General features: G+C 39.7%; 1 protein-coding gene across 1 annotated transcript; it reads right to left on the reverse strand.

Annotated features, from left to right (window-relative positions):
• Window positions 1–3291: 3291 nt before the first annotated feature.
• Window positions 3292–22035, reverse strand: LOC120536370. The gene is made up of 9 exons (XM_039764695.1): window positions 21952–22035; window positions 21821–21847; window positions 18431–18724; window positions 13748–13843; window positions 11606–11623; window positions 9506–9583; window positions 8293–8313; window positions 5310–5347; window positions 3292–3492 (listed from the first exon to the last, which is right to left on the reverse strand). The coding sequence occupies exons 1-9, from the start codon at window positions 21977–21979 to the stop codon at window positions 3340–3342; spliced, it is 753 nt and encodes a 250-aa protein (XP_039620629.1). The 5' UTR covers window positions 21980–22035; the 3' UTR covers window positions 3292–3339.
• Between the last annotated feature and the right edge of the window lie 4131 nt (window positions 22036–26166).

The raw sequence follows: 26166 nt of genomic DNA on the forward strand, positions 1-26166 counted from the left end.
CTGGTGTGAATGTCTCTGACTAAACAACCAGAAAGACTTCATGAGGGTGACCCAAGGGCCCCATGTCCTCTAATGGGCCCTGAGCTCACTGCCCAGCAGCATGCAGCTCGATTGGCATTCACCATAGAATACCAGAATTGGCAGATGCACCACTGGTGCCCTGTGCTTTTTACAGATGAGAGCAGGTTCAGCCTGAGCACGTGACAGAAGTGAAAGGGTCTGGAGAAGCCATGGAGAACATTATGCTGCCTGTAACATCATTCAGCATGAGCAGTTTGGTGGTGGGTTAATGATTGTCTGGGGAGGCATATCCATGGAGGGTCACACAGACCGCTACAGGCTTGACAAAGGCACCTTGGCTGCCATTAGGTATCAGGATGAAATCCTTGGACCCATTATCAGACCTTATGCTGGTACAGTGGCTCCTGGTGCACGACAATTCCTGGCCTCATGTGGTGAGAGTATGCAGGCAGTTCCTGGAGGATGAAGGAATTGATACCATTGACTGGCCACCACACTTTCCTGACCTAAATCCAATAGAACACCTCTGGGACATTATGTTTTGGTCCATCCAATGCCACCAGGTTGCACCTCAGACTGTCCAGGAGCTCAGTGATGCCCTGGTCCAGATCTGGGAGGAGATCCCCCACAACAGCATCTGTCATCTCATTAGAAGCATGCACCGATGTTGTCAGGCATGTATACAAGAACACAGGGGCCATACAAAGTGCTGCGTACAATTTGGAGTTGCTGCAATTAAATTTGGGCAAAATGGACTAGCCTGCCACATCATTTTTTCACTCTGATTTTTGGGGCGTCTTTGAATTCAGGGCTCTGTAGGTTGATCATTTTCATTTCCATCAAACGATGTGGCATCCTTTCGTTCCTAACACATTACCCAGTCTATATCAGTATAGATATCCAGGAGGATTTCTTTTTCCCATTGAGATCTGATGTATTTTCAAAGTGTTCCTTTAATTTTTTTGAGCAGTTTATATATATATATATATACAGGTCCTTCTTAAAAAATTAGCATATTGTGATAAAGTTCATTATTTTCTGTAATGTACTGATAAACATTAGACTTTCATATATTTTAGATTCATTACACACAACTGAAGTAGTTCAAGCCTTTTATTGTTTTAATATTGATGATTTTGGCATACAGCTCATGACAACCCAAAATTCCTATCTCAAAAAATTAACATATTTCATCCGACCAATAAAAGAAAAGTGTTTTTAATACAAAAAAAGTCAACCTTCAAATAATTATGTTCAGTTATTCACTCAATACCTGGTCGGGAATCCGGAAAGTATTCACAGCGCATCACTTTTTCCACATTTTGTTATGTTACAGCCTTATTCCAAAATGGATTAAATTCATTTTTTCCTCAGAATTCTACACACAACACCCCATAATGACAACGTGAAAAAAGTTTACTTGAGGTTTTTGCAAATTTATTAAAAATAAAAAAACTGAGAAATCCCATGTACATAATTATTCACAGCCTTTGCTCAATACTTTGTCGATGTACCTTTGGCAGCAGTTCCAGCCTCAAGTCTTTTTGAATATGATGCCACAAGCTTGGCCAGTTTCGCCCATTCCTCTTTGCAGCACCTCTCAAGCTCCATCAGGTTGGATGGGAAGCGTCGGTGCACAGCCATTTTAAGATCTCTCCAGAGATGTTCAATCGGATTCCAGTCTGGGCTCTAGCTGGGCCACTCAAGGACATTCACAGAGCTGTCCTAAAGCCACACCTTTGATATCTTGGCTGTGTGCTTAGGGTCGTTGTCCTGCTGAAAGATGAACCGCTGCCCCAGTCTGAGGTCAAGACCGCTCTGGAGCAGGTTTTCATCCAGGATGTCTCTGTACATTGCTGCAGTCATCTTTCCCTTTATCCGGACTAGTCTCCCAGTTCCATCCCCACAGCATGATGCTGCCACCACCATGCTTCACTGTAGGGATGGTATTGGCCTGGTGATGAGCAGTGCCTGGTTTCCTCCAAACGTGACACCTGGCATTCACACCAAAGAGTTCAATCTTTGTCTCATCAGACCAGAGAATTTTGTTTCTCATGGTCTGAGAGTCCTTCAGGTGCCTTTTGGCAAACTCCAGGCGGGCTGCCATGTGCCTTTTACTAAGGAGTGGCTTCTGTCTGGCCACTCTACCATACAGGCCTGATTGGTGGATTGCTGCAGAGATGGTTGTCCTTCTGGAAGGTTCTCCTCTCTCCACAGAGGACCTCTGGAGCTCTGACAGAGTGACCATCGGGTTCTTGGTCACCTCCCTGACTAAGGTTTTTCTCCCCCGATCGCTCAGTTTAGATGGCCTGCCAGCTCTAGGAAGAGTCCTGGTGGTTTCGAACTTCTTCCACTTACGGATGATTGAGGCCACTGTGCTCATTGAGACCTTCAAAGCAGCAGAAATTTTTCTGTAACCTTCCCCAGATTTGTGCCTCGAGACAATCCTGTCTTGGAGGTCTACAGACAATTCCTTTGACTTCATGCTTGGTTTGTGCTCTGACATGAACTGTCAACTGTGGGACCTTCTATAGACAGGTGTGTGCCTTTCCAAATCATGTCCAATCAACTGAATTTACCACAGGTGGACACCAATTAAGCTGCAGAAACATCTCAAGGATGATCAGGGGAAACAGGATGCACCTGAGCTCAATTTGGAGCTTCATGGCAAAGGCTGTGAATACTTATGTACATGTGCTTTCTCAGTTTTTTTATTTTTAATAAATTTGCCAAAATCTCAAGTAAACTTTTTTCACGTTGTCATAATGGGGTGTTGTGTGTAGAATTCTGAGGAAAAAAAATTAATTTAATCCATTTTGGAATAAGGCTGTAACATAACAAAATATAGAAAAAGTGATGCGCTGTGAATACTTTCTGGATGCACTGTATATATATATATATTTAATATGACTTTTTCAATACAAAAGATTTTTTTCTCAAACAAAATCATTGCAGGATGAGAGTAGCCCTTTGACAGGGCAAGAGCAGCCCACCGAGGCCGGCCTAGAACAATGATTTTCGAAACAACTGATTCCTGACTTTTTCTACCGCTACTGCCAAGACAGACTCCAGATAGACGAGTTGTTCATTTCAATCATAATCATAAAAAAGTTTAAGAATAAAATTGCTAAGAGGATTGCAAACACAATATTTAGAATTCATAACTACATTGAGTATAAATATTAACAGGATTTTGAAGATACCAATTCCAGAAAATATTTATTGAGACAACGGTATTGAAACCTTCACAAATTAAACAAATATTTCATATAAAAGATTTCATTGTACGAGTCACAAAGTAGAGAGGAGCCTCCAGCTTCAGTGTCCCGTCACTTCCTCATGCTGATAGTGGCTCCATGTTCTCTGTGCTATCTGGGAGTACACCACGCTGCTGCGATGCTCTTTTGGTGATTTGCTGACATCTTGTGGTGTGTATTGCAGTTCAGAGTACATAGGTGATACGTCTGCTTCCTAAAGACAGCCATTCAGCAAGAAAGAGTCACTTAACCATACATAAAATAATTAAATGCACATTAAAATATTTTATTCATCACAGTTCTCCAGAGGATCCCCAACTTATTCCAGGGTTGACTATTATTGATATACAGACAAGGACAAATGTGTTGGTCCTCTTACAGCTCATTGAAAAGTGCTGTATGCCACCTGAAAAGGGATGACATGAAGGGCATCGAGGAATCGAGGAAAGCAAAGCAACCATGAAAAGAGAACAAGTATTGCTTTAATATTCTTTAAAGATTTTCCAAAATGGCCTTGACACATTTGTTGGTATCCCTCAAAATGATTTTAAAACATTGGATTTGAGTTTTCTTGAATTTGTATCATACATGTCTCTAATCGTGCAATCAGTCATTCAGCCAATTGAAATGAAGAAAAGTAGCTACTCTATTGTTTGATATCATTGTGTGTGCCACACTAAACATGGACGAGAGAAAACAAAGGAGAGAGTCATCTGAGGAGGTCAGAAAGAAAATGATAGACAAGCATGTGAAAGGGCAAGGCTTGAAACCCATCTCCAAGCAGGTTGATGTTCCTGTGACAACAGTTGTAAATATTATGAAGATATTTAAGGTCCATGGGACTGTAGCCAACCCCCCTGGACACAGCCACAAGAGGAAAATCAACCCCAGAATGGACAGAAGAATATTAAGAATGGTGGACAAAAAGCTGCAGACAACTTCCAAAGAGATACAAGCTGAACTCCAAGGTGACATGTGACATTTTTTGAATGACAGTGGGCTCAATGGAAGAAGTCTCAAGAAAGAAAAACATATAAAAGCCCAACTGGAATTTGCTAATATGTATATTGACAAGCCACAATGCTTCTGGGAGAATTTCCTTTTGACAGATGAGGAAAAACTGGAGTTTTTTGGTAAGTCCAATCAACTCCATGCCCACAGACAAAAAAAATGAAGCTTTCAAAGAAAAGAACACCATCCCTACCATGAAATATGGAGAAGGCTCAGTTCCGTTTCTGGGCTGCTTTGCTGTGTTTGGCCCGGGATGCCTTGAGTCTATGTAGGGAGCAATGAAATCTACTATCAAGACATTCTGGAGTGAAACATACTGCCAAGTGTCTGAAGGCTCTCTCTCAGTCCCAGGTAATGGATCCTCCAACAGGATAATGATCCAAAACACACAACTAAAAGCACCCATGAAGGCGAAGAATAAAACTTTGGATTATTCTGAAGTGGCCTTCTATGAGCTCTGATTTGAATCCAATCAAACATCTATTGAAAGAACAGAACCATGCAGTCTGGAGAAGACCTCCTTAAAACTGACAAAACTGGAGCAGTTTGCCCAGGACAAGTGGGCCAAATGACTTGAAGTCAGGTGAAGAAGTCTCTTTGAGATCTCCAAGAATTGCCTGATTGAAGCGGTCGCAAACTCTAAATGTTATGCCGTGATATATGAGGTTAAGGGTCACATCATTTATGTCCATGCCATTTACATTTGTGTTGTTATTTGAAATATTTTGTCAAAACTCTAAAGCAAATTCTGTTAAACACAAAATGATGAGTGACAAATTCTTATTTCAGAGACAATTGATGGTTCATCTTTTTCCATGGAGGGGTACCAACAAATTTTTCCATGTCCGTATATCCAAATTTTATATACTGTATATATCAAACATATTTTTATATTATGCATATTGACCACAAAGCATTGAACTGTACTCAGTAGTATAACCAGGTCAATAAAAGCAACATGATAAGGATCAAAATTAGGTTCGTAAGGCATTATTGTGAATAATGGAGGTCAGTACTCACCATTGATGAAGCGCTTGTCTGGATTTGAGGTTCTGCACCTGTGCAGAGGCAAAATAAAAATACATATAAATTAATAATTTGACTGGGATAGTGAGAAGACAAAATGTTCTGGTATTATGTTATAGTAATTGCCTATTGTTACACTGTAATTACATGGTAATTACATGGGACTCTGGTGTGGTTATTACCCTGCACTTCTCTAACATCAGTAACTATATTAGTACATGCTCGTCGTTATTTCAGACTTCAGCGTGTACTTACATATACTAAATTAAACAGCAAGTAAATGATAATAAGTCTTAAACTGTGGTTATATTAGCAATTACTGCATAAGTACTTATATAAGTGCACTGTAATAAGTGGTAATATAAAGTGCTGGGCTAATTACTTATTAGCAAATCTTCATCTAAGACGATATGCTATACTGCTTATGCATAAAATAAAAAACAGGAACAGTTTAAAGTGAATGGACAGGCACTTTGTAACAATGTATTGTGATTCATTTTGTATCAATTATGATAAATACATAATTGAAAATAATCGACAAATGTTTTTCAAAAAAATCATTTGATTGGAGAATAATACACCCTGTGAGAAACAATATGACATAGAAAAATCGGGAGTGTTCTCCTCTAGCCTTTCTCGTATATTCAGATATGGGGATGGATATTTGAGGAGTAAACCTCAAGACAATGATTATATTTTTGTATTATGTACATTAAAGAACCATCAACAACAAATCAAATAAAATTAATAATGTAATGAGCAATTATTATAAAAGTAAAGTTGGATAAATCGGACTCTGCAACTGCATAAATAAAAAGGTAAAGTACAACTTCCAGTTAGCGGAAATAGCTCAAAAGTTGATTGAAATTTACATTTTGTACCTAATAACTATGCAAAATTTGGTTGACCTAAGTGAAAGCGTACTCAAGTTTTTGTGTTTACAGACACTCACACTCACACACAGACACACAGACATAATTCCAAAAATGGCATTTTCGAACTCAGGGAGGTCTAAAACATCGAGATTCATCAAAATCTCAAAATGGAAATTTTGGAGGATTCCAATACTTTCGCAATACTTCGTATATGAGAAAGTCAGGGAGGTCTAAAACATCGAGATTCATTAAAATCTCAACATCTTTGCATAATCTTTGCATAATTACAATACTTTTCCTATACTTCATATAGAAGAAACTAAAAAATAAAGAATTACACAGCCTCAGCTCAATGGCCAGCAATCATACTTTGGAAAAACAATATACACAAATATATATATAAATCCAATGTCTGTCTGTCCGCTTTTCACGAGAGAACAACTTGATAGATTGAGTTTTTTTCTATAATTTGCCTGAACATTCCGGTTGATTTTGTAACCTCTCTCATTGTATCATAGTTCGCTTGCAGAACCAATTTATTTGTGCAAATCCGAGAGTGACGCAGAGGGCCGAGGGGAGAGGAGGGGGCTGGGGCCCTCCTCATTAACGCTCCAGCCTTGGGGCGTATCTTACATCCACTTAGCTAGAGAATGAAAGAACTACTTAATCGGATTTTGATCGTGTTTTTTTCTAGAGTTTGCTTGAACATTCCAGTTGATTTTGTGACTTCTCTCATCATGCTAAGAATCGTAGTTCGCTTGCAGGGGCCATATAATCACGCTAATCCAAGACAGAGGCTGTGGGCCGAGGAGAGGGGAAAGCATGACGTCAGGAGTTGGGAGCCGGGCAGGGCCATCCTCACTGTCCTGTTTCATTTCTATGCTGACAAAGCCACGGGGAATGGCTAGTTATTAATAAAGAAAACCAGAAAAAAATGTAAGAAAGTTGTACGCCAATCATCACTGACCAGCAGACTTCCACCTACCTACATGCTTGGTATCAAACCACCATTTCTTGAAATTGGGGCTCAAAACCAAGAGCTCTAGAACAAATAAACTATAGAATTTTTAGACAGAGATGATTTTGTTAAGAATAAATAGAGTAAGGGCGGCATGGTGGCGCAGTGGTAGCACTGCTGCCTCGCAGTTAGGAAACCCGGGTTCGCTTCCCGGGTCCTCCCTGCATGGAGTTTGCATGTTCTCCCCGTGTCTGTGTGTTTCCTCCCACAATCCAAAGACATGCAGGTTAGGTGGATTGGTGATTCTAAATTGGCCCTAATGTGTGCTGTTTGTGTGTGACCTGCGGTGGGTTGGCACCCTGCCCAGGATTGGTTCCTGCCTTGTGCCCTGTGTTGGCTGGGATTGGCTCCAGCAGACCCCCGTGACCCTGTGTTCGGATTCAGCGAGTTGGAAAATGGATGGATGGTAATGACTGACTGACATGACATAATAATAATCTTCAAAGTAGCAAAATTATAGAACACTCAAATGTGGCAAAATAAAATTAAAATTATCAAAACCGCAACAGGGCTGGCACTCCTCAATGCCTTATTACAGGCAGATTTCATTCAAAGTATAATCACCTCTTACTTGTTTTAAAACTTGGCAAATATCATTCTCCATTTCTCATCCCCATCTAGAACGTTCCATCTTGGCAAGCTAAAAAAAAAATCTCCCCGAGGCTGTGCATTGTTTGAATCGTTACATTGCCCCATTTGCTTTTGTTAGCGAGTGCACTGCGAATACGACAAATAGGCAAATATGAAAAATGATCATTATACTTTATGCTCACTGAACTGTGTGACTAAATTAAGCTTGTGAAAATGGATGGATAAATACAGTAAAGAATGCATGCTTCAAAAGCTTAATAAATGAGTGAACCAAAAGTAAGGGGAAAAAAAACAATCAACAAATTTGGCTGGAACAAAAATCTGCAGAAGCCACAACCCTAAAGGAACCTTGATTTAGTGGGATAAGAAGTAAATGATAAAAAGTACTGTGCTACACCCTGAGTTTGAGTTTACTTGAGTTCAAAAAATGAATGGCTGGACTGATATACCTTAGTTTATTACGGAAACTCTTTTAAGGATTATGTTAACTTACCTAATCTTATGTTGGCAGAATCTGCAGGAAAAATAACAGCAGTGAGCACATTCTTCACTCGACGTCATTTTTTGTTGTATAAACTGTAGCATGTGTGGCTACCTTCGGTATATGTTCAGGGGGAGCAACCATGGACTATTTAATATCTCCCCCTGGACGTTAGATGGCAGTGCCTCGGTCTCCCGCAGGGCACCATGGGAATTGGAGTTTGGTGAAGCCCTGTTGGGTCCCGCAAATTTGCCGCCAAGGGGTGCTGCATCTGGGACTCCTGAGCCCTTATGGGCAGTATTTTCACCACACCCAGAATAGCAGCAATCAAGCACCTGGAGCACTTCCGGGTGGAACAAGCAGCCACCACTGAGGAGGCTGAGTCGGAAGGAGGAGGACAACGCTTGCTGAGAGGAGTGGTGAAGAAGAGCATGTTGTAGTGTGCTTTACTTTGGTTTATTTGGTGTGCTTACATGCTTTGGGGTTGTGTACTGCCTGCGGGGCATGGGGAAGACGTGCCCCACAGGTGAAGAGAAATAAATCATTTTTGTTGATTTTAACGTGTCAATCTGTGTAGGGTGCATATATAGCACCTTTATCACATATGTTAAATGGGAAATAGCCTCTACAATTGAACTGTCATAACATGGGGCCATGAACAGGACACAAGTTGGTTTGAAGCCTCCAATTTGCACCTCATATCAAGTCGGGCCTTCAGTTTTCATCCCACAAGAGGAACAATCCAAAAATGAGCTTGTCCTCAACTACTACCTGCTGGCTTCGGCTTAAACAGGCCTAAAAACCAGGAGCTTGATTTTAAAGTTCAAATTTTTCAAAATGCCCAAGGAAAGAATAAAAGTTAAAAACAGTTATAAACAAAAAGGACAACTAATAACCTTTATTGACAAAAATATAGAAGAATGTCAAAGATATTAAAAAAAAGCCAAAGGATCACACCTATAAAGACAATCCAAGTTAACTAGACCCACAGTCCGAAAGCAGTAAGCACAGGAAGATCCAGGAAAAGAAGGGTTTGGGGTGAGAGAGGAGAGAGAATTTAAAACAAATTGCTAACAAAGACTTTTAGGAAGCAGTGGTGAGAAAAACAAAATGTAAAAGATATCTGCCGACAGGAACAACCAGATGCACGTTTGCATCATATCAGATTCTGGCAGCCATTTTAAAACATTTTAAATGTGTTGATCGTGATCAAAATGTCACTTACCTCTCTTTCGTTTGATAAAATATGCTATCCCGCCTGCCATTAATATTAGGAAAATAAATATTCCCATTGTAACAAAACCTGAAAAAATAGAAAACAGGGTAATTCCAGATTTTTCAAACAAGGTTATATTTGTGTATGTTAAACCTATAATGTCATATTTTATTGTTCATGACAACAATTTAATTTCCTTGAAAGCTGCTTATATCAAATTGCATAAAATGACATTCTAAAACGGGCGGCACGGTGGTGCAGTGGTAGCGCTGCTGCCTCGCAGTTAGGAGATCGAGGTTCGCTTCCCGGGTTCTCCCTGCGTGGAGTTTGCATGTTCTCCCCGTGTCTGCGTGGGTTTCCTCTGGGCACTCCAATTTCCTCCCTCAGTCCAAAGACATTTTAAATTGTGCTTTGTGTGCGCGTGTGTGTGCACGCGCCCTGCGGTCGGGTTTTGTTTCCTGCTCCAACAGACCCCCGTGGCCCTGTGTTAGGATATAGTGGGTTGGATAATGGATGGATGGATATTCTAAAACCCACTTGGTCCATTTCAGGGTTGTAGAGCCAAAACCAACTTGAGCTCTCCAGCGTGCAATCCTGGATGTGATGTCAGCCCATTGAGAAGCCAATTCATGTACACACCCAGTGCAGAATCGCCAATCCACCCAACAAACACGTCTTAGAGATGTGAAAGGAATGTCAGAGTATGTGCACATGGGGGGCATCTTCAGAGCTCTGAAGACGTTGGCAGTCCCACCTCGAAAAAAGAGTGGGCACTGATGCTAACGGGATCTTCTCTTTCCACCTCCCACCCAGCACCAAAAAGCCTCTCAATCATGCTTAGCCCTGCCCACATCACCCTGAGTAGGCTCCACCCCTCCACATTGACTCCATAAAATCAAACCAAAAAGTGGAATCATAGACTGACCTGGTAGAGAATAGAAACAGAGCTCCAGCATACCTCTACTCATGTGTTAGGCTATCTGAAGCCATCTTGTTTTTGTTTGCTTGTTTCTGAGCTGAACGGCCGACTCATTTGCAGTTAAAGGGATGACCCAGTTGGTACCCTAGCCTTTTCTCATTGTGCTTTGGTCAACTTCCTGGCCATGTTACAGGGTCAAAAACCTCATGCAGCCTTCAGACTCAGGCAGTAGCATTAACCCCTGAACCACAATGCCACCCTTCATATATCACATACCGCGTACCTTCACTTTTAGAGAACGTGCAAAACATCACGAATGAGTGCAAGATGTTGAGCAAAGACACTGGGTATGTGAAACAGTAGAAGTGACCACTACACCTCCCTCTGCTTTTCACACAGCTTGCTTTGCAGGTGTTAACATTTACCGAAAGAGGAGAAGCTGCAGGTTTTCATTTCAGTCAATTTCCAATCAAGAAAGCAGATCTTGCTACTGAAATATGGCATTTAATTATATGATTATATGCTAGCACTCAGATTCTGATGTATCAAAAGTTTATATGCTAGCACTCAGATTCTGATGTATCAACAGTTTTTGATATTGTGCTTTTTTCTTCAAGAACATAGTGGGAATGCAAAAAAGATGACTATGTTTCAGTCCTCTAATATTTCTTTTTTATCTATCCATCCATCACCAAACCGGCTATATCCTAAGTACAGAGTCACAGGAGCAAATCCCAGCCAACTCAGGCCGTGAGATAGGAAATAAACACTGGGCAGGGCAACCGCAGTATTTCTTTTATACTTCTTTCCAAATATTTTATTGAAACTCTTTAAGATTAATGTACAAGGGAAAATTGCACCAGATTAGTTTTTGTTATTAATATTAATTTACAAAAAAAAAAAAAAAAATCCCCCTTTTAAGGAAAGACTAAGGAAATGAAGGGTTCCAAATCTTAATAAATGTGAACCAAAATTAAGGGACACAAACTATCACCAAAATTGTCTGGAATTAAATTTTTTAATTATCATAACCTTCCAGGAGACCCCGGAATTAGTGGGACGAGAAGTAAATTAGAAATGTGGGTTCTGCTAGACCCCGGGTTTAAATATAGTGGGTTCACAAAATGGATGGCTAGACTCATACACTGTAGCTTCTTAAGGAAAGATTTTTGGGAGTAATGTTAACTTACCTGATCTTGCATTAGAAGCTGTGTGAGAAATAAGAATAATAATTAAATATTTCAGTCATCATTTTAATCACACAGTATACACTTTCCCATGTTGAGAAGAAAACGGACATTACCATTGCAGTTTTATAATGTGGAGCCAGGAACTTTTGAAGGACAAAAGTGGGCATGAGGCCTCCAAAATAAACAGCACAAGCAGGCCAGAACCTTCACTTATGGGCACAGAAGAGACTCGCTTCAAAATCAGCCAGACCCCCAACTGCTACCTGCTGGCGCCGGCCTACACAGGTCTAACAATGTGGAGCTTGTTTTAAAGTCCAGAATTGCACAAACATATTAAAATGCCCAAAAAGGTAAAAAAATAAAAGTTTGGCTTGTAAACTAAAAATGCTACAATAATCTACTGGAGGGCTCCCCAACTCTGGTGCTGGAGGGCCCCAGTGGCTGCAGGTTTTCATGCCAACCCTTTTCTTAAGTAGTGACCTGTTTTTTGCTGCTAATGAACCTTATTTTAATTGACATGTTTTTTTTAAGATGTGTTTCCCTGAATTTCTTCATTTCTTTCTTCAAATTACACCCAAACTGAAATGAAATGTGATGTGAGCGAGCCAACAGAAAGTCAGGGCCTGAAACTCCTACCAATTTCACTTCAACCAGTTGCTTCATTAGGCTTTGATTACTGCACTGTTTTTGCTGCTAATTAACTTCTTTTGAATTTTATTTTAATTGACTTGTTTTTTTAAATTTGTTCCTCTGAATTGCTTCATTTATTTCCTTAAATGGCACCCAAGAAGAAATGAAATGTGAAGTGAAGGAGCCAACAGAAGATTACGTAAGTCAGAGCCTAAAACTCCAACCAGTTGCTTAATCAGGAGCTGATTCCTGTCGTTAATTAAACCCGTTCTTTAATTCCATGGCTTGTTGCTGCTCTCACTGTGTAATAGCAGGCATTTCTGAAATTGCTGATTTTATCTTTTCTAAGAGCACTGGGGACCTGAGCAGATCCACATTCCTGAGACCTTCATCTTTCTTTATTTTCAGATATTGTATGATGGACACCAGTTGTTTTGGCTCATTTTGTATCTCATTATTGTTTGGCTGCTAATTAAGGAAAAGAAAACAATTAAGGGGTCTGAGTCTTCAAGAGCAAGTCAATTAAAATGAATTCAAAAGAAGCTCATTAGCAGCAAAGACAGGTCACTCATTAAGAAAAGGGTTAGAATGAAAACCTGCAGCCACTGGGGCTGTGATCTACTGTATACGGAGTTTATTAACAAAAATTAAAAAGAATACCAAAAGGATGCACATAAAAAGGCAATCCAAGGTAAACACATCCAATCCATAATCTGAAAGAGGTAATCCAAGAACAAAAGCAGAACAATCACAACAACGTTAAATCCAAAAAAGAAGATAATACAATACATATTCAGTGCACCTCCGCTAGATCTTTCTTCTAATAAACAGCCTGCCAATGTGTTGCCGTGAGTAAGAGATCTTGGATTTGGTGCGCTAAAGGGTTATCACCAGCTGACATTATCATCACCGATCATCTGAGGTGGTGCTTGGGGACTTCAACACTCACATGACCAAGACACTTGTGGGGACTTGACTGGATGACAGTGAGACTGACCAACAATTTAATGTAGCATCAGCTGGTATTTAAACATTGTGCTGGACAATGGTGGTGAAAGGGACACAACATCACAATTTAAAAATGTGTCATTCTAAATCTCCAATATTACCTAAAGATAAGATCTGGATAGTGGCTGGAAGAATGAGATTCTAAATATAAATTCCCAAAGTAAGGTCCCTATTCAGGGTTGCTGGGGTTATCGTCTGGGATAGGGCGAGGAGCTCAGCAATACAGGAGGACTCTACAGTTAAACTGCTGCTAGGCTGAAACAAGAGGGACTTGTTGAGATGATTTGGGTCTTAAAGTTAGAATTTCCCCTTGACATCTCCCACAGATGTTCCTCAAGGCATATTTAGGGAACAGCCTGACTTTGAGAAGATTTCAGGGCAGACCCAGGGCTTGCTAAGGGGTTGTGGATCTCAGTTGGCCTGGAAGCACCTGGGAAAAATGCAGAAAGTGTGGTAAAGATTTGTTAAAGACAAGGCGGCCTGGTCAGCTGCTACAGTCCTCACCAAGATAAGCGGAGGGAACGTGATCACGAAAAAGATGAAAATAATCTGTGCACTTGCCTGTTTCTGTATTTTGTGTTTCGGTGGAACTGACGACCTCTGTGTGGAGAAGAAAATGGCAAAACTTTGTAAAACAATTGGAACAAAAGAGTTCATTATTTGAGGTTTTATATTTCAGAGCATGCATCAGTTTTAGGCATTTCACAAAATACACATATACTGTATTATTATTATATATTGAATTATTATTATTACGGTAGCATATTTGAGTATATAAACTGTCTTATCGGTGTGAAAAAAATTAATTCATCATTGATGTTTTTTTTTTCCTAATACCCCCTGTGGAACGGGACCCAGACACAGACAGACGGACATCGTTGTTTCTCCCAACCCATGTTTATTTACACCAACTATTTACAATATATACAAAGTCCAGTGCACTAACCCAGTGCCTCCAGCACCGATCCCCCAAAATCCGGGCCTTTCACAGTCTTTACCAAGCCTCTCTTCTGGCAGCCTCCAGTCCTCTCTCCAGCTCCGTCCTCTTCCACCCAACTTCCGCTCTCAAATGCAGGGAGGTGGCCCCTTTTATACCACCCCGGATGGGCTCCAGCTGCTTCCCGGCACTGCTCCTTGCACACACCCCCGTGTGGCGGAAGTGCCGGCTGCAGGGTTCATCAGGCACCGGGGCTCCGCCTGGCGGTGGCCACTGGCCCCTACAGGCCCTAACTGGCCACCAACAAAACCAGGGCGGTCACCCTCTCGTGGTCGGGAGGAGGCACCAGCCCTCCTCTGGTTCCCTCGGGCGTCCCAGTTGGGCTCCACCCCTAGCCGCCTGTGACACCCCCAATACTGGCATTACTTTAGTTTACCATTTCATATTGAAAGCAAATTGAAATTTTTGCACACTTTTTAACTCTAATATTTCATTATGTGGTGCTTTTTGGTTAGAAAGGTGTGTGAAGGGGTAATGTCTTGGGTTTATCAAATAAGGGAAAAATAAAATAATAAAATATATGAAAGATACAGTGCCTATAAATTTCATTCGCCTCCTTGGAAATTTTCACATTTTCTTGTTATACAAAATTAAGTCCCGGTGTTTTTAATTTTCCTTTTTTTGACAATAATCATCAGGAAAAAGAATCTTTAATGTCTAAGTGTTAGCAGATTCCTGCAAAGTGGTGCAAATAATCACAAATATATGAAGAACATTCAAAAAATTTTCGCACTTTGTATTTTTGTTGGAAACAATAAAAGTGGGAGGAGTAGAAATTGAGCATTAAAAAGTTGGTATGACGCTGTGAAAATTACATCACAAAGGAAGGTGACTATATAGAAAAGTGATGGAATTTGTTTTTGAAATTCTTAATAAATAGAGTTAAAAAAAGGTGCGGAAACTTTTTGAATGTCCCTCATCTAACACAAAATCACTGATCACTTAAATATTCACCCTCTTTAATATGACACCCCGAATATCCATACTGGTGTTTCCAATTGATTTTAAATGTCACAGTTCAATGGAGGTCACCTGACTGGCTTTTCCATCTGAATGTGCACAATGAAGACAAAGGAACACTTCAAGCAAGTCTATGAACAGCTCAAGTCAGGAGATAGAGACAAAGAGTTGGAAATCTTATAGAGCTGGCTGTCCACAAAAACTGAAGAAGGTGAATGAGGGAGACCACTAAGAGACCTCCTAATTGTCTAAAGTGGATGAGACTTGGGAGACTGTGTGGGCAATAACCATTGTCTGGGTGCTTCACCAGTCGAATCTTTATGGGAGAGCGGAAAACACACAAGACATCTTAAGTAGAGTTTGCCAAAAGGCCCATGGGAAGCCATTTAGGAGAAGGTTGTGTGGTCTGATGAGACACAAATTGAGCTTTATGGCCATCAGTCTAAACACCATCTTACACTGCTCATTATCAAAAACACATCAACTCCACCATGAAGCATGTTGGTTTGAGCATCAGGTTGTGGGGATCCGTCTTTACAGGAGGTCCTGGATATTTTCTGAAGTTAAAGTGAAAACAGCGGAAAATCTGATGCACTCTGCAAAAAACCTGCACCTTGGAAGAAGATTTGTTTTCTAGAAAGACAATGACCCCAAAGCTACACAGGAGTTTCTTCATAACAGCAACGTTAATGTCCTGGAGTGACCGAGTCAGAGTCCAGATCACAAATTGGCAGATTTCCCCCTGGGAATAAATAAAGTTCTGTCTAATCCAGCTGAGAATTTGTGGCTGGACTTGAACAAGGCCATTTACTCAGGGACACCGGGATACCTGATGGAGGTGAAGCAGTTGGCAAATAATAATAATAATAATAATAATAATAACAACACATTTTACTTTTATAGCACCTTTCCCGTGCATAAGGATGGAGAAAAATGGCAGAGCTGATAAAGAGAGACCCACGCACACAGACTCAATGCTGTCATGGCTGCCATCTACTAAATGCTGACTTGAAGGGGCGAATGCTTACAGTACGTCTTCAATTATTTTGTGTTTTATTTTTATAATTTATTGGAACAACTTTGTAGAGATCTGTTTTCGTGTTGACATTAAAGAGTCTTTTTATGTTGATCAGTCTCAAAAAAGCCAAATAAATACGGTGTTGTACTGTGTTAGCCATTATGAACATAGTGAGAAGTCAAGCAAAATGACACCTTTTATTGGCTATTGGCTATTGGCTGTTGGCCTGAGTTGCCTGGAAAGCTTGCATATTATAATCTTTTAGTTAGCCAATAAATGGGGTCATTTTGCTTGACTTCTCACTAAAAAAGCCAAATGAAATCCACTGGGGATTTATTGTTGTGTAATAAAAAATGTAAAACTTCCAAGTTAGCACTGCGTAACATAGAATAGTAATGCTTTGTAATCTTCTTATATAATACGCTACCATGGCTGTCCATTTTTTCTGTCCAGGATTTTAAATCATCTGTAGCTTGCAAACCGTTTGAACTCGTTCAGGGGCAGCTGTGTGACAGACAACTCTGCGAAAGGACAACTCGGCGAAAGACAACTTGGCAAAAAGACAACTCGGCGACATCCTTTACCAGTTAGGTAATACAGTAGTTAGGTTCAAAGAGATTTTTTTAATGATATTTAAATCACAGCGTAGGGAACCGGAAAATCCACAGAATCACCTGCTTTATGAGAGTCCCAATACGTTGAGAGTAAAGATATTCCTTAAGCCGTACTCGCAGGTCACCTTATGTATTCTAAATAACGTTATCATATGATTACAATCAATACAATTTATATAAAGGATTAGCAATTTTGGTTTCAGAAGATAATGTAAGATAGAGTTTATTCCATCTGCAGAAAAATGTTTGTTCATCAGTTATATGAATTTATTTTCAACATGTTAAATCACGCTGTCATTTAAATATAATTAAAAAATTTCTTTGAACCTAATTATTACCTAACTGGTAAAGGATGTCGCTGAGTTGTATTTCGCCAAGCTCTTTCTTCGCCGACTTGACTTTTCACTGGGCTGTCTTTCGCAGAGTTGTCTTTTTGCCGAATTTTCATTCGCCAAGTTGTCTTTTTTCACCGAGTTGACTGTCGCCCAGTTATCACCGAACCATTTGAACTATTGACCTGAAATTTGGTACACATATACTACGTGACGTCTACTATCTGCTTTCGGGGTGATGATTGACCTCCAAGGTTATTCCTCTTTTAATTTTATTTTATTGTAGAATCAACTCTTGGCAGTGGCCAGCAGGGCGGCAGTGCAGCGCATGCATACGGGTGCCGTTTTCTCATCCCTACCACCTTTGCCATCACTTCCCCTCCCTCTTCATATCTTAAATAATTCTTGAGGCAGACTGAAGACTTAAGTGCCAGCTTAAGTGAAAAATTAAAAAAACATACAAAGTAATTGCAACACAAACACTAACTTAATCAGTTTTAACGCGAAAAGATGCAGAGGAAAGAAGAGATGAAGCAGCGGGCCGCTAGGGTGGAGAATAGAAGAGCTGCTCAGGAAACAGCAAGCGCATCAACCTCTGAACAAATGAATGATAAACAGAGACAGAGAAAGACGATGAAAACTAGGAATACTCAACTGCATGTTATCGTGCAGTGCGCCATTACTGGAGCTTTATAATGCCTGAAATCTGAACAAGTCATAAATGGCTAATTTTATTATCAATAATAATAATAACACTTTTGACTTTTATTATTGTTATAAAAATAAAAACAGTAATATCAAGATACAGATCTTTAGAATGTTCATCTTTATGAATGAATTATTAGGATGTCACGATGATGTAAGGGTTAGCTCTCCGTGACTGTTGGCCTGGCCTTGGGCTCTGTATGTTCCTGTTGTGTTTGCATGCTTTATTTCTACAAATCCTGTCCTATACCCCATTCGATATACACATGTGTTCATTTATTTTATGACCCTAAACTTAACCTTTATGAGTAAGCATGGCCTTTAATGGACTGGTGTTGTCTAGAGATGGTTCTTGCTAAAGAAATGCGCTTGCACTCCCTCAATCATGAATTACTTTCCATGGAGTTGACAATAAAGGGGTAGATTGCTTTTTAATTCATAAAATAATACACATGAAAAAATTCATTTCATAGAACAGCTTTGCATTAATTTCTGTTGAGGGAGGAAACTGATTTTGCCTCCTTGTACCTAAATGCAAATATGAGGGTGGTCGGGACTCACCGTTATTTCGTAGGATGAGAGATGCACTCTTGACGATGTAAGGCGTGCTCAGCGTGAACACACACCAGTAACTCCCATCGTTATTCTTGCTGACATTTGAAATTGTAAACTTGGTTGCAGGCAAACCCACCATGGACTTTGTGTCGAGCAACTCTCCATTCTTGTAAAGCTCAAAGGTGCCCCTCGCATCGAGCCCGAATCTCTCCTTAGACGGTAGCAGGCATAAAAAGATTAAATCTGTTCCTTTATCTGACTGCTGTTTTTCAACTGTCAGATGAACCAAATGTTGTGCTTCTGTAAAAGAAAAGAAAAATCTGAGAGCAAGAACTGATGGCGTTCTTAGAATTTTCAGAGAGACATTTACTGGATTGCTGATTTGGCTTCTCCAGTCCTTCCCATTCATTTTACATCCAAACATACATTTATAAAATCCACAGAGCTGCTTAGGAATTTACTGGTGTTTTAATTCATTACATGAGATATAAGGGGTCATATAAAAAGGTGTCATAGGGAACTTATGCTTTTATTCACCACCACCTATTTTTGACAGATCTCATCTAAAATTTGGTGAGTACTGATATGTTGTACTTATGCAAAATTTGCTAAAAACCTGTTTTTTTGTCTATGCTCAGGGATTTAAATATTTATCAAAATAATTTTAAAGTTAGATAAATCTCCCATGACCATTACATATCTCCCTTTAGGATCCAATACTACATCTGATGCTACAAATGGTACTGTTTTATGTATGAGAATTCCCACCCCTCTAGTTTTCTTTGTAAAACTAGAATGGAACATTTGGCCAGTCCAGTCTTTTTGCAGCCGGAACTGATCCTTACTTAGTAAGTGGGTTTCCTGTAAAAATACTATTTTAGCGTTTAAACCTGTTAGGTGAGAGAGTACTTTCTTTCTCTTTAATTCGTGATTCAGGCCTTTAACATTCCAGCTTATGAAGTTAACTGTCCCATCATGGAGACACTGATTCTGAGTTTTTGATGTCATTTTATAGTCTTAACTGGGAGTGAGACATCTTTTGGTCTTAATTTCCTACGGGATTTAAATATTTAAACATTTTCCAAAAACTTAGTAAGTTATCTTCATACATTTTACTCTTATGAATCAAATTTTTGCATTCTACCTTTACTCAGAAATGAGCAGACTCCTGCAGCATTGTGTTATATATTTTTGTAACGCAGACATTCATTGTTTGCCAGCTGTGACTTGAAAGAAGCGACCTGTAACTTGTCATTTTTGTTGTTGACTTGGTCATTAATACAGATATTTATAACTTCCCCTGCATATGAGATGTTGCTGCTATATTTATATACGTATACAAAGGTTTAAATGTACTTATGTGGCCGTGGTAAACAGTTTCCACTGAGGCCAGTCGAATTGGTCTTTGCACATGAGTTTGTATTGTTTCAGAATTAAACTTCAGTCCATTTCACAACTTTCATTAAAGAACAAGCATTCTGCATTTTAATGCAAATGTTCCAGCAAGAACAGTCCACCTCCATAGTCACTGAATAAACATTTACATGCAAAGTGGAAAAAAAAATAAATTAACTTTTAAAAGAGCATACAGTGTGCAAAACACTTTTATGTGAAAAATGAAAACTGCAAACGTGTTGAATGGCATTGTCATAGATAGATAGATAGATAAGGCATTCTATAATAAATAGATAGATAGATAAGGCACTATATAATAGATAGATAGATAGATAGATAAGGCACTATATAATACATAGATAGATAGATAGATAAGGCACTATATAATAGATAGATAGATAGATAGATAGATAGATAGATAGATAGATAGATAGATAGATAGATAGATAGATAAGGCACTATATAATACATAGATAGATAGATAAGGCACTATATAATACATAGATAGATAGATAGATAGATAAGGCACTATATAATAGATAGATAGATAGATAGATAAGGCACTATATAATAGATAGATAGATAGATAGATAGATAAGGCACTATATAATACATAGATAGATAGATAGATAGATAGATAGATAGATAGATATGACAAGCACTGTATAATAGATTGATTGTAATTCATTTTTCTCCTGGAATGAATAACACAGTTACCCTGAGGAATGGAGAGATTCAGAGCATACTAATGATGTACAGTACTTAACTTCTCTTTTGTTTTTTTGCAGGGATATTCCTTCTGAATAACAAATTTCATTTTTCCAAAATGCTACAAATGTTGTCGCCCTCTCAAAACTGTTCTGATATTTCTGGTAAGTAAAAGAAAACTTAGAGAAGCCGACATGGCCCACAGTTTCATAACTTAAGAGATTCTGAAAGGCCTGTTCAGGTTTCAATCAGCATTGGTATTTTAGTTCAGCGTAGAGCTACAAAAGGCATTTCTACAGCGTATGAAGATTTTAGAGTAAATTACCATAAAGTACGTCTCACATATTTTATTGTCTTACGGTGTTCTTGTCCCTTAATTAGTGATATAATATACAGAATTTTCATATATCTTTTTATGTTTCCTTTTAGAGTTCATCTTATTTACCTTTATGTTTCTATATGGATACGTAGTAGAAAATGAATGAATGGATAGATGAATGGTTTCTCTATGGATCCCAGTTTTTGGCATAGTGCTTATCTGACATTGTGTGGAGAAAGATTTATTTTACTTTATTTTAGCACTACTAAGATCTAAATTTTCTAACTGATGAAAATGACCCTTATGTCACCTTCGTGGATAACGCTGTGGTCAGGTGGTCAGCATTGATCCTTAAGAGCAGCAGGGTCGAAGTCAAGTTCATGCTCTTTTTCAATGTGTGTCGCCAATAGAGTGGTGACAGAAAAGTGATAAAGCGGACATTGAATACACCAGCCTGTGTTAAATGCTCGGCACAATATATACAAGAAACACACCAGTCCGCTAATGCAGTTGTGAGTATGTGCAGTCGTCGAGTAGTTTATGACCAGAGGATCAGTACCATCTGTGAATGTAATGGTGCAGAACTCGGACGATTCTGACATTTTCATGTATCTGTGTAGGTTTAATGTGACTATAAATTGGTTCATCCAGGGTAGACGAGTGAGTTGTGCCCGATGACAGCACGGTTGGCTCCTGCCTTCTGCTTTGTGCTGCCAAGATAAACTCCAATTTTTTCAGTCCTTCCAACAGCTGAAATGGGTTCCACCATGAAATGGATTTATATGAACACATGAATAATTTGGATCCTTAGATTCTTACAAATGTTAAAAAGATTTTCAAGCACAGTTAAGCATTCCAGAAAAGTAAAGTTTCATGTTACCATATTAAATCATCTCAAAAACTATATGTGCTGTATATTAATATTCAACTATTAAATATTTTAAAGAATAAGTACATTTTCTGAGGATACATACCTGCTGAAATCAGCAGCATGCCGAAAGCTGATAAACAAACAGGAAAAATTAAAATTACAAAAATTCAAATAGCATTCTATATTAAATAATACAAAAGAGACAAGATGAACGAAAAAGCACAAAGAGCTCACCTAGCAGAGCTTCACACACAATCCACATTGTAAACCTTCTCACAGCAGGAAAGATGAAAAAGAGTGAAAGTTGCTGTCACCAAGGCTGACCTTCTGAAGTGGTCAGCAGACCATCTCTAGTGCTGAATGTGTGTGATGTGAACCTAACAGAAGATAAGACGTGAAGATCCAAGCATAAGCATAAGACCGCCCTCAGCAAACTGGGGGACTCGTGGGACCACAATGCACCTCTGCTTTTAGAAGCAATTAATTAGAGCAAAGGCGGGCAGAAGAATTTCTTCAGATATTTCAAGGTCACATAATACGGCCATCACCTGCTTTTATTTAATAATAAGTCTAAGTCAACCTTAAAGTTTTAAACTGAACATTACAGTTAAAATAAAAGCTGAGTAATGTCATTGCTCAAAGAAATGCAATGAATAAATAACTGAAATAAATATAATTTATATATCATATATTGCTTGATCAGCTGCTGGATTGCCGCGGCACGTGATCTGCATCTCGCATGGCACTTTGAACATTTAAAAGCCTGTACATCAGCTGTCCTACTCTTTGTCTTTTATTTCCGGCCCCAGGCGTGGTTAAATCTTTTGGCACAAAGTCTCATCTCATCTCGTGAGACGTGAATTCTTGATATTTTTTAGTTTATAATTTAAAAAAGGAATAAGAATCTGAAAATCTAACAACATCACATTAAAGTTCTATAAATTCTGAAAAGAATGATGCCAGACATATATATGTAGGTTTTAAAATAAGCCCGATTTAAAACGTGATGAAAAATGTGACATACTGTAAAAATGTCACCGTTGCACTTTTAGGCTTATGATTTTATATATAGAGAGTAGATAATACCATATATGAGTACATATGGGCTCTGCGCATGGTAACAAACAATCAGGACTTATAGTCAGAGTGCCAACAGTTACACCAGAGGATATAGAAAAGTATACAGGGGGTCCTCGGGTTACACAGTTCCGTTCCTACAACAGTGATGTAACCCAAATTTCGGTGTAAGTCGAAATACAGCCTAGCCTAAGTTACTTACCTATCCAAACACATTTGCAAAATCATAATCTAGAACATAAAAACACAACTAAGCCACAGAAAAAGGAAGAGGACATAAATATACTGTAATCTATTAACAGAAAAAATGACAAAAAATGAATGTAAAAAAAAAAACCTCCTTACCTTTATTCCTTCTGGTCTCTTCACAATGTCTAATTTCACTTCCATCGAGATGGTTTTTCTCTTCTTCGAAGCACTACCATCTGAAGACTCGGACTTTCATTAAGGAGTCATGATAAGGGCCAAAAAAGTCGCTAAACAAAGCAACACAACACAGTTTGTCTATATAGTCTGTAAGTACGACGCTAACGGCGTAAACCGAAACACTCAGTTATTAAGTTTTTATGGGTGTGAGTGTTGTAAACTCAAAATGTCGTATGTTGAGATGTAACCCGAAGGACCTCCTGTATTCTTAAAGTTAATTTGCAAATTTTCAAAGAGAATCATGAGCATATAAAAAATAAGCATTATATACTCGTGCATGTTAGTATAGTAAGGATTAAATCACAAAAGGAAAGCACCGATATTTCCAGAGTGAAAGTCAGGCATGTAGAGAGAGGCTGACAGGCAGAACCAACCCCCCCTTCTCTCTAAGGCGGTTAACGTGAGAGATAATGGTGGCAGGATCTGGACGGTGTGGTGAGCGGCTGGAGGCGGTGCCCAGCCGGGATGCCTGGAAATATCAGAAGAGGGATTATGCCTCCCCCGGACCACAAGGGGGCAGCCACCCTGCTTGGTATGGGGACCATGGGAACAGAGCATGTAAACTCAAACATATAGGGTCCCGTGGTCACCGCCAGGGGGCGCCCGGATGCCTGAAGAGCCCTGGACATCAGCACTTACGCCACACCCCGAGGTGCTGGTGGAAGGAAAACCAGGGACACAGAGTGGTTCTGGGTGCTCAGCCGGCACTTCCTGGTGTGGCGGAAGTTTATCAGGAGGCACCTGGAGCACGTCTGGGTGAACATTAAAGGGGCCGCCTCCCTCTATTCAATAGCTGGAGTCCGGTGAAAGAGAACAAAACCTGGAGGAGAGGAGTGGAGGCAGTCAGAAGGAAAGGCATTGAAGAGAGAGGCCTGGACTAGTGATTGGTGCAGGCGCACTGGGTTGTGCATGGCATCTATAAATACTCAAAATAAATAAACCAGGAGGCACCCTGATCAGATGCCCGAGCCACCTCATCTGACTCCTCTCAATGCAGAGGAGCAGCAGCTCTACTCTGAGCTCCTCCTGGACAACCTGTGGAGGAAACTCATTTCAGCCGCTTGTATTCACAATTTTGTTCTTTCAGTCACTACCCATAGCTCATGACCATAGGTGAGGGTAGGAACGTAGATCGACTGGTAAATTGAGAGCTTTACCTTACCGCTCAGCTCCTTTTTCACCACCACAGACCGATGCAGAGCTCGCATCACTGCGGACGCCGCACCAATCCGCCTATCGATTCTTCCCTCACTCGTGAACAAGGCCCCGAGATACTTGAACTTCTCGACTTGAAGCAGGATCTCGCCCCCAACCCTGAGAGGGCACTCCACCCTTTTTCGGCTGAGGACCATGGTCTCGGATTTGGAGGTGCTGATTCTCATCCCAGCCACTTCACACTCGGCTCCGAACCGATCCAGAGAGAGCTGAAGATCACAGCCTGATGAAGCAAACAGGATAACATCATCTGCAAAAAGCAGTGACCCTATCCTGAGCCCACCAAACCAGACCCCCTCAATGCCCTGGCTGCGCCTAGAAATTCTGTCCATAAAAGTTATAAAAATAAAAATTGCTAATCCTTTATATAAATAGTATTGATTATAATCGTATGATAACGATAGTTAGAATACAAAAGGTGACATGTGAGTACGGTTTAAGGCACGGGTGTCAAACTCCAGACCTGGAGGGCTGCAGTGGCTGCAGGTTTTCATTCTAACCCTTTTCCTAATCAGTGTCCAGTTTTCACTGCTAATAAACTTCTTTTCCCTCTGTTTTAAAAGGCCAGTTTTTAAGGATTAAGTCCTCTGAATTGATTCTTGTCCTCATTAAATGACAGCCAAACAGAAATGAGACATGAAACGAGCCAAGAGATGACCAGCTACATTGGGGCTTCAAACTCCAACCAGTTCCTTAATGAGAAGCTGATTCTCACTGTTAATTAAACCCGTTATTCAATTCCATGGCTTGTTGCTGCTCTCTTTTTGCCAAAGCAGACATTTCCAAAACTGTTGATATTCTGTTTTTTTCTAAGAACTCCTAAAATGTTTTGGTAACCTGAGGGATCAACCTTACTGAGACCTTCATCTTTATTTTCAGATTTTGTTTGATGGGTACAGGTGAGCTGGTCATGTCCTGCTTGTTTTATGTCTCATTACTGTCCGGCTGCTAATTAAGGAAAAAACAACTAAGGGGCCTGAGTCAAGCTAATTAAAGCTAAGGCTAAAGAAGTTAATCAGCATCAAAAACTGGTCACTAATTAAGAAGATGGTTAGAATGAAAACCTGCAGCCACTGCGGCCCTCCAGGACTGGAGTTCGACACCCCTGGTTTAAGGAATATCTTTACTCTCACCGTATTGGGACTCTCGTAAAGCAGGTGATTCTGTGGATTTGCCCTACGTTGTCATTTAAATATCATAAAAAAATCTGTTTGAACCTATTACCTAACTGTTAAAGGATGTCGCCGAGTCGTCCTTTCACAGAGTTGTCTGTCGCCCATTTGCCCTGAACATGCGACTACACATCTGACACATGAATTATAACTTTTCTCATTGACTTTTTAATTTTGAACCTTAATTTTGAACCTTGAACCTCATTGTACCTGGAATTTTGTTATCTCCATTCTGCATGAACACATGAGATGAAAAATGTGTTTTTTGTTATTACTACAGTGCTACTAGAGGAGTTAAATAACCCGGGGAAAAAGAAAGTATTATTTTTAACTGGAGTATTTCTTTAATCTGTGGCTTTGTAATCTTCAACCCAGTGGTGTAGCTACTGTTGAAAAGATTACTCTCAATAAAATTAACTTCCTCAAGAAAAGAGCAATGAAAAACAAAGAATGAAGGTAAAGGAAGCAATCATGGATTGGGAAAAAATACGTCTGGATAACGTAAACCGGTAAGTGTATCCTGTGCAGTGGTGACAGGTTATCAGATTGAATATAACTG

Source organism: Polypterus senegalus, chromosome 10 (assembly GCF_016835505.1).
Source record: "Polypterus senegalus isolate Bchr_013 chromosome 10, ASM1683550v1, whole genome shotgun sequence".
Lineage (NCBI taxonomy): Eukaryota > Metazoa > Chordata > Cladistia > Polypteriformes > Polypteridae > Polypterus > Polypterus senegalus.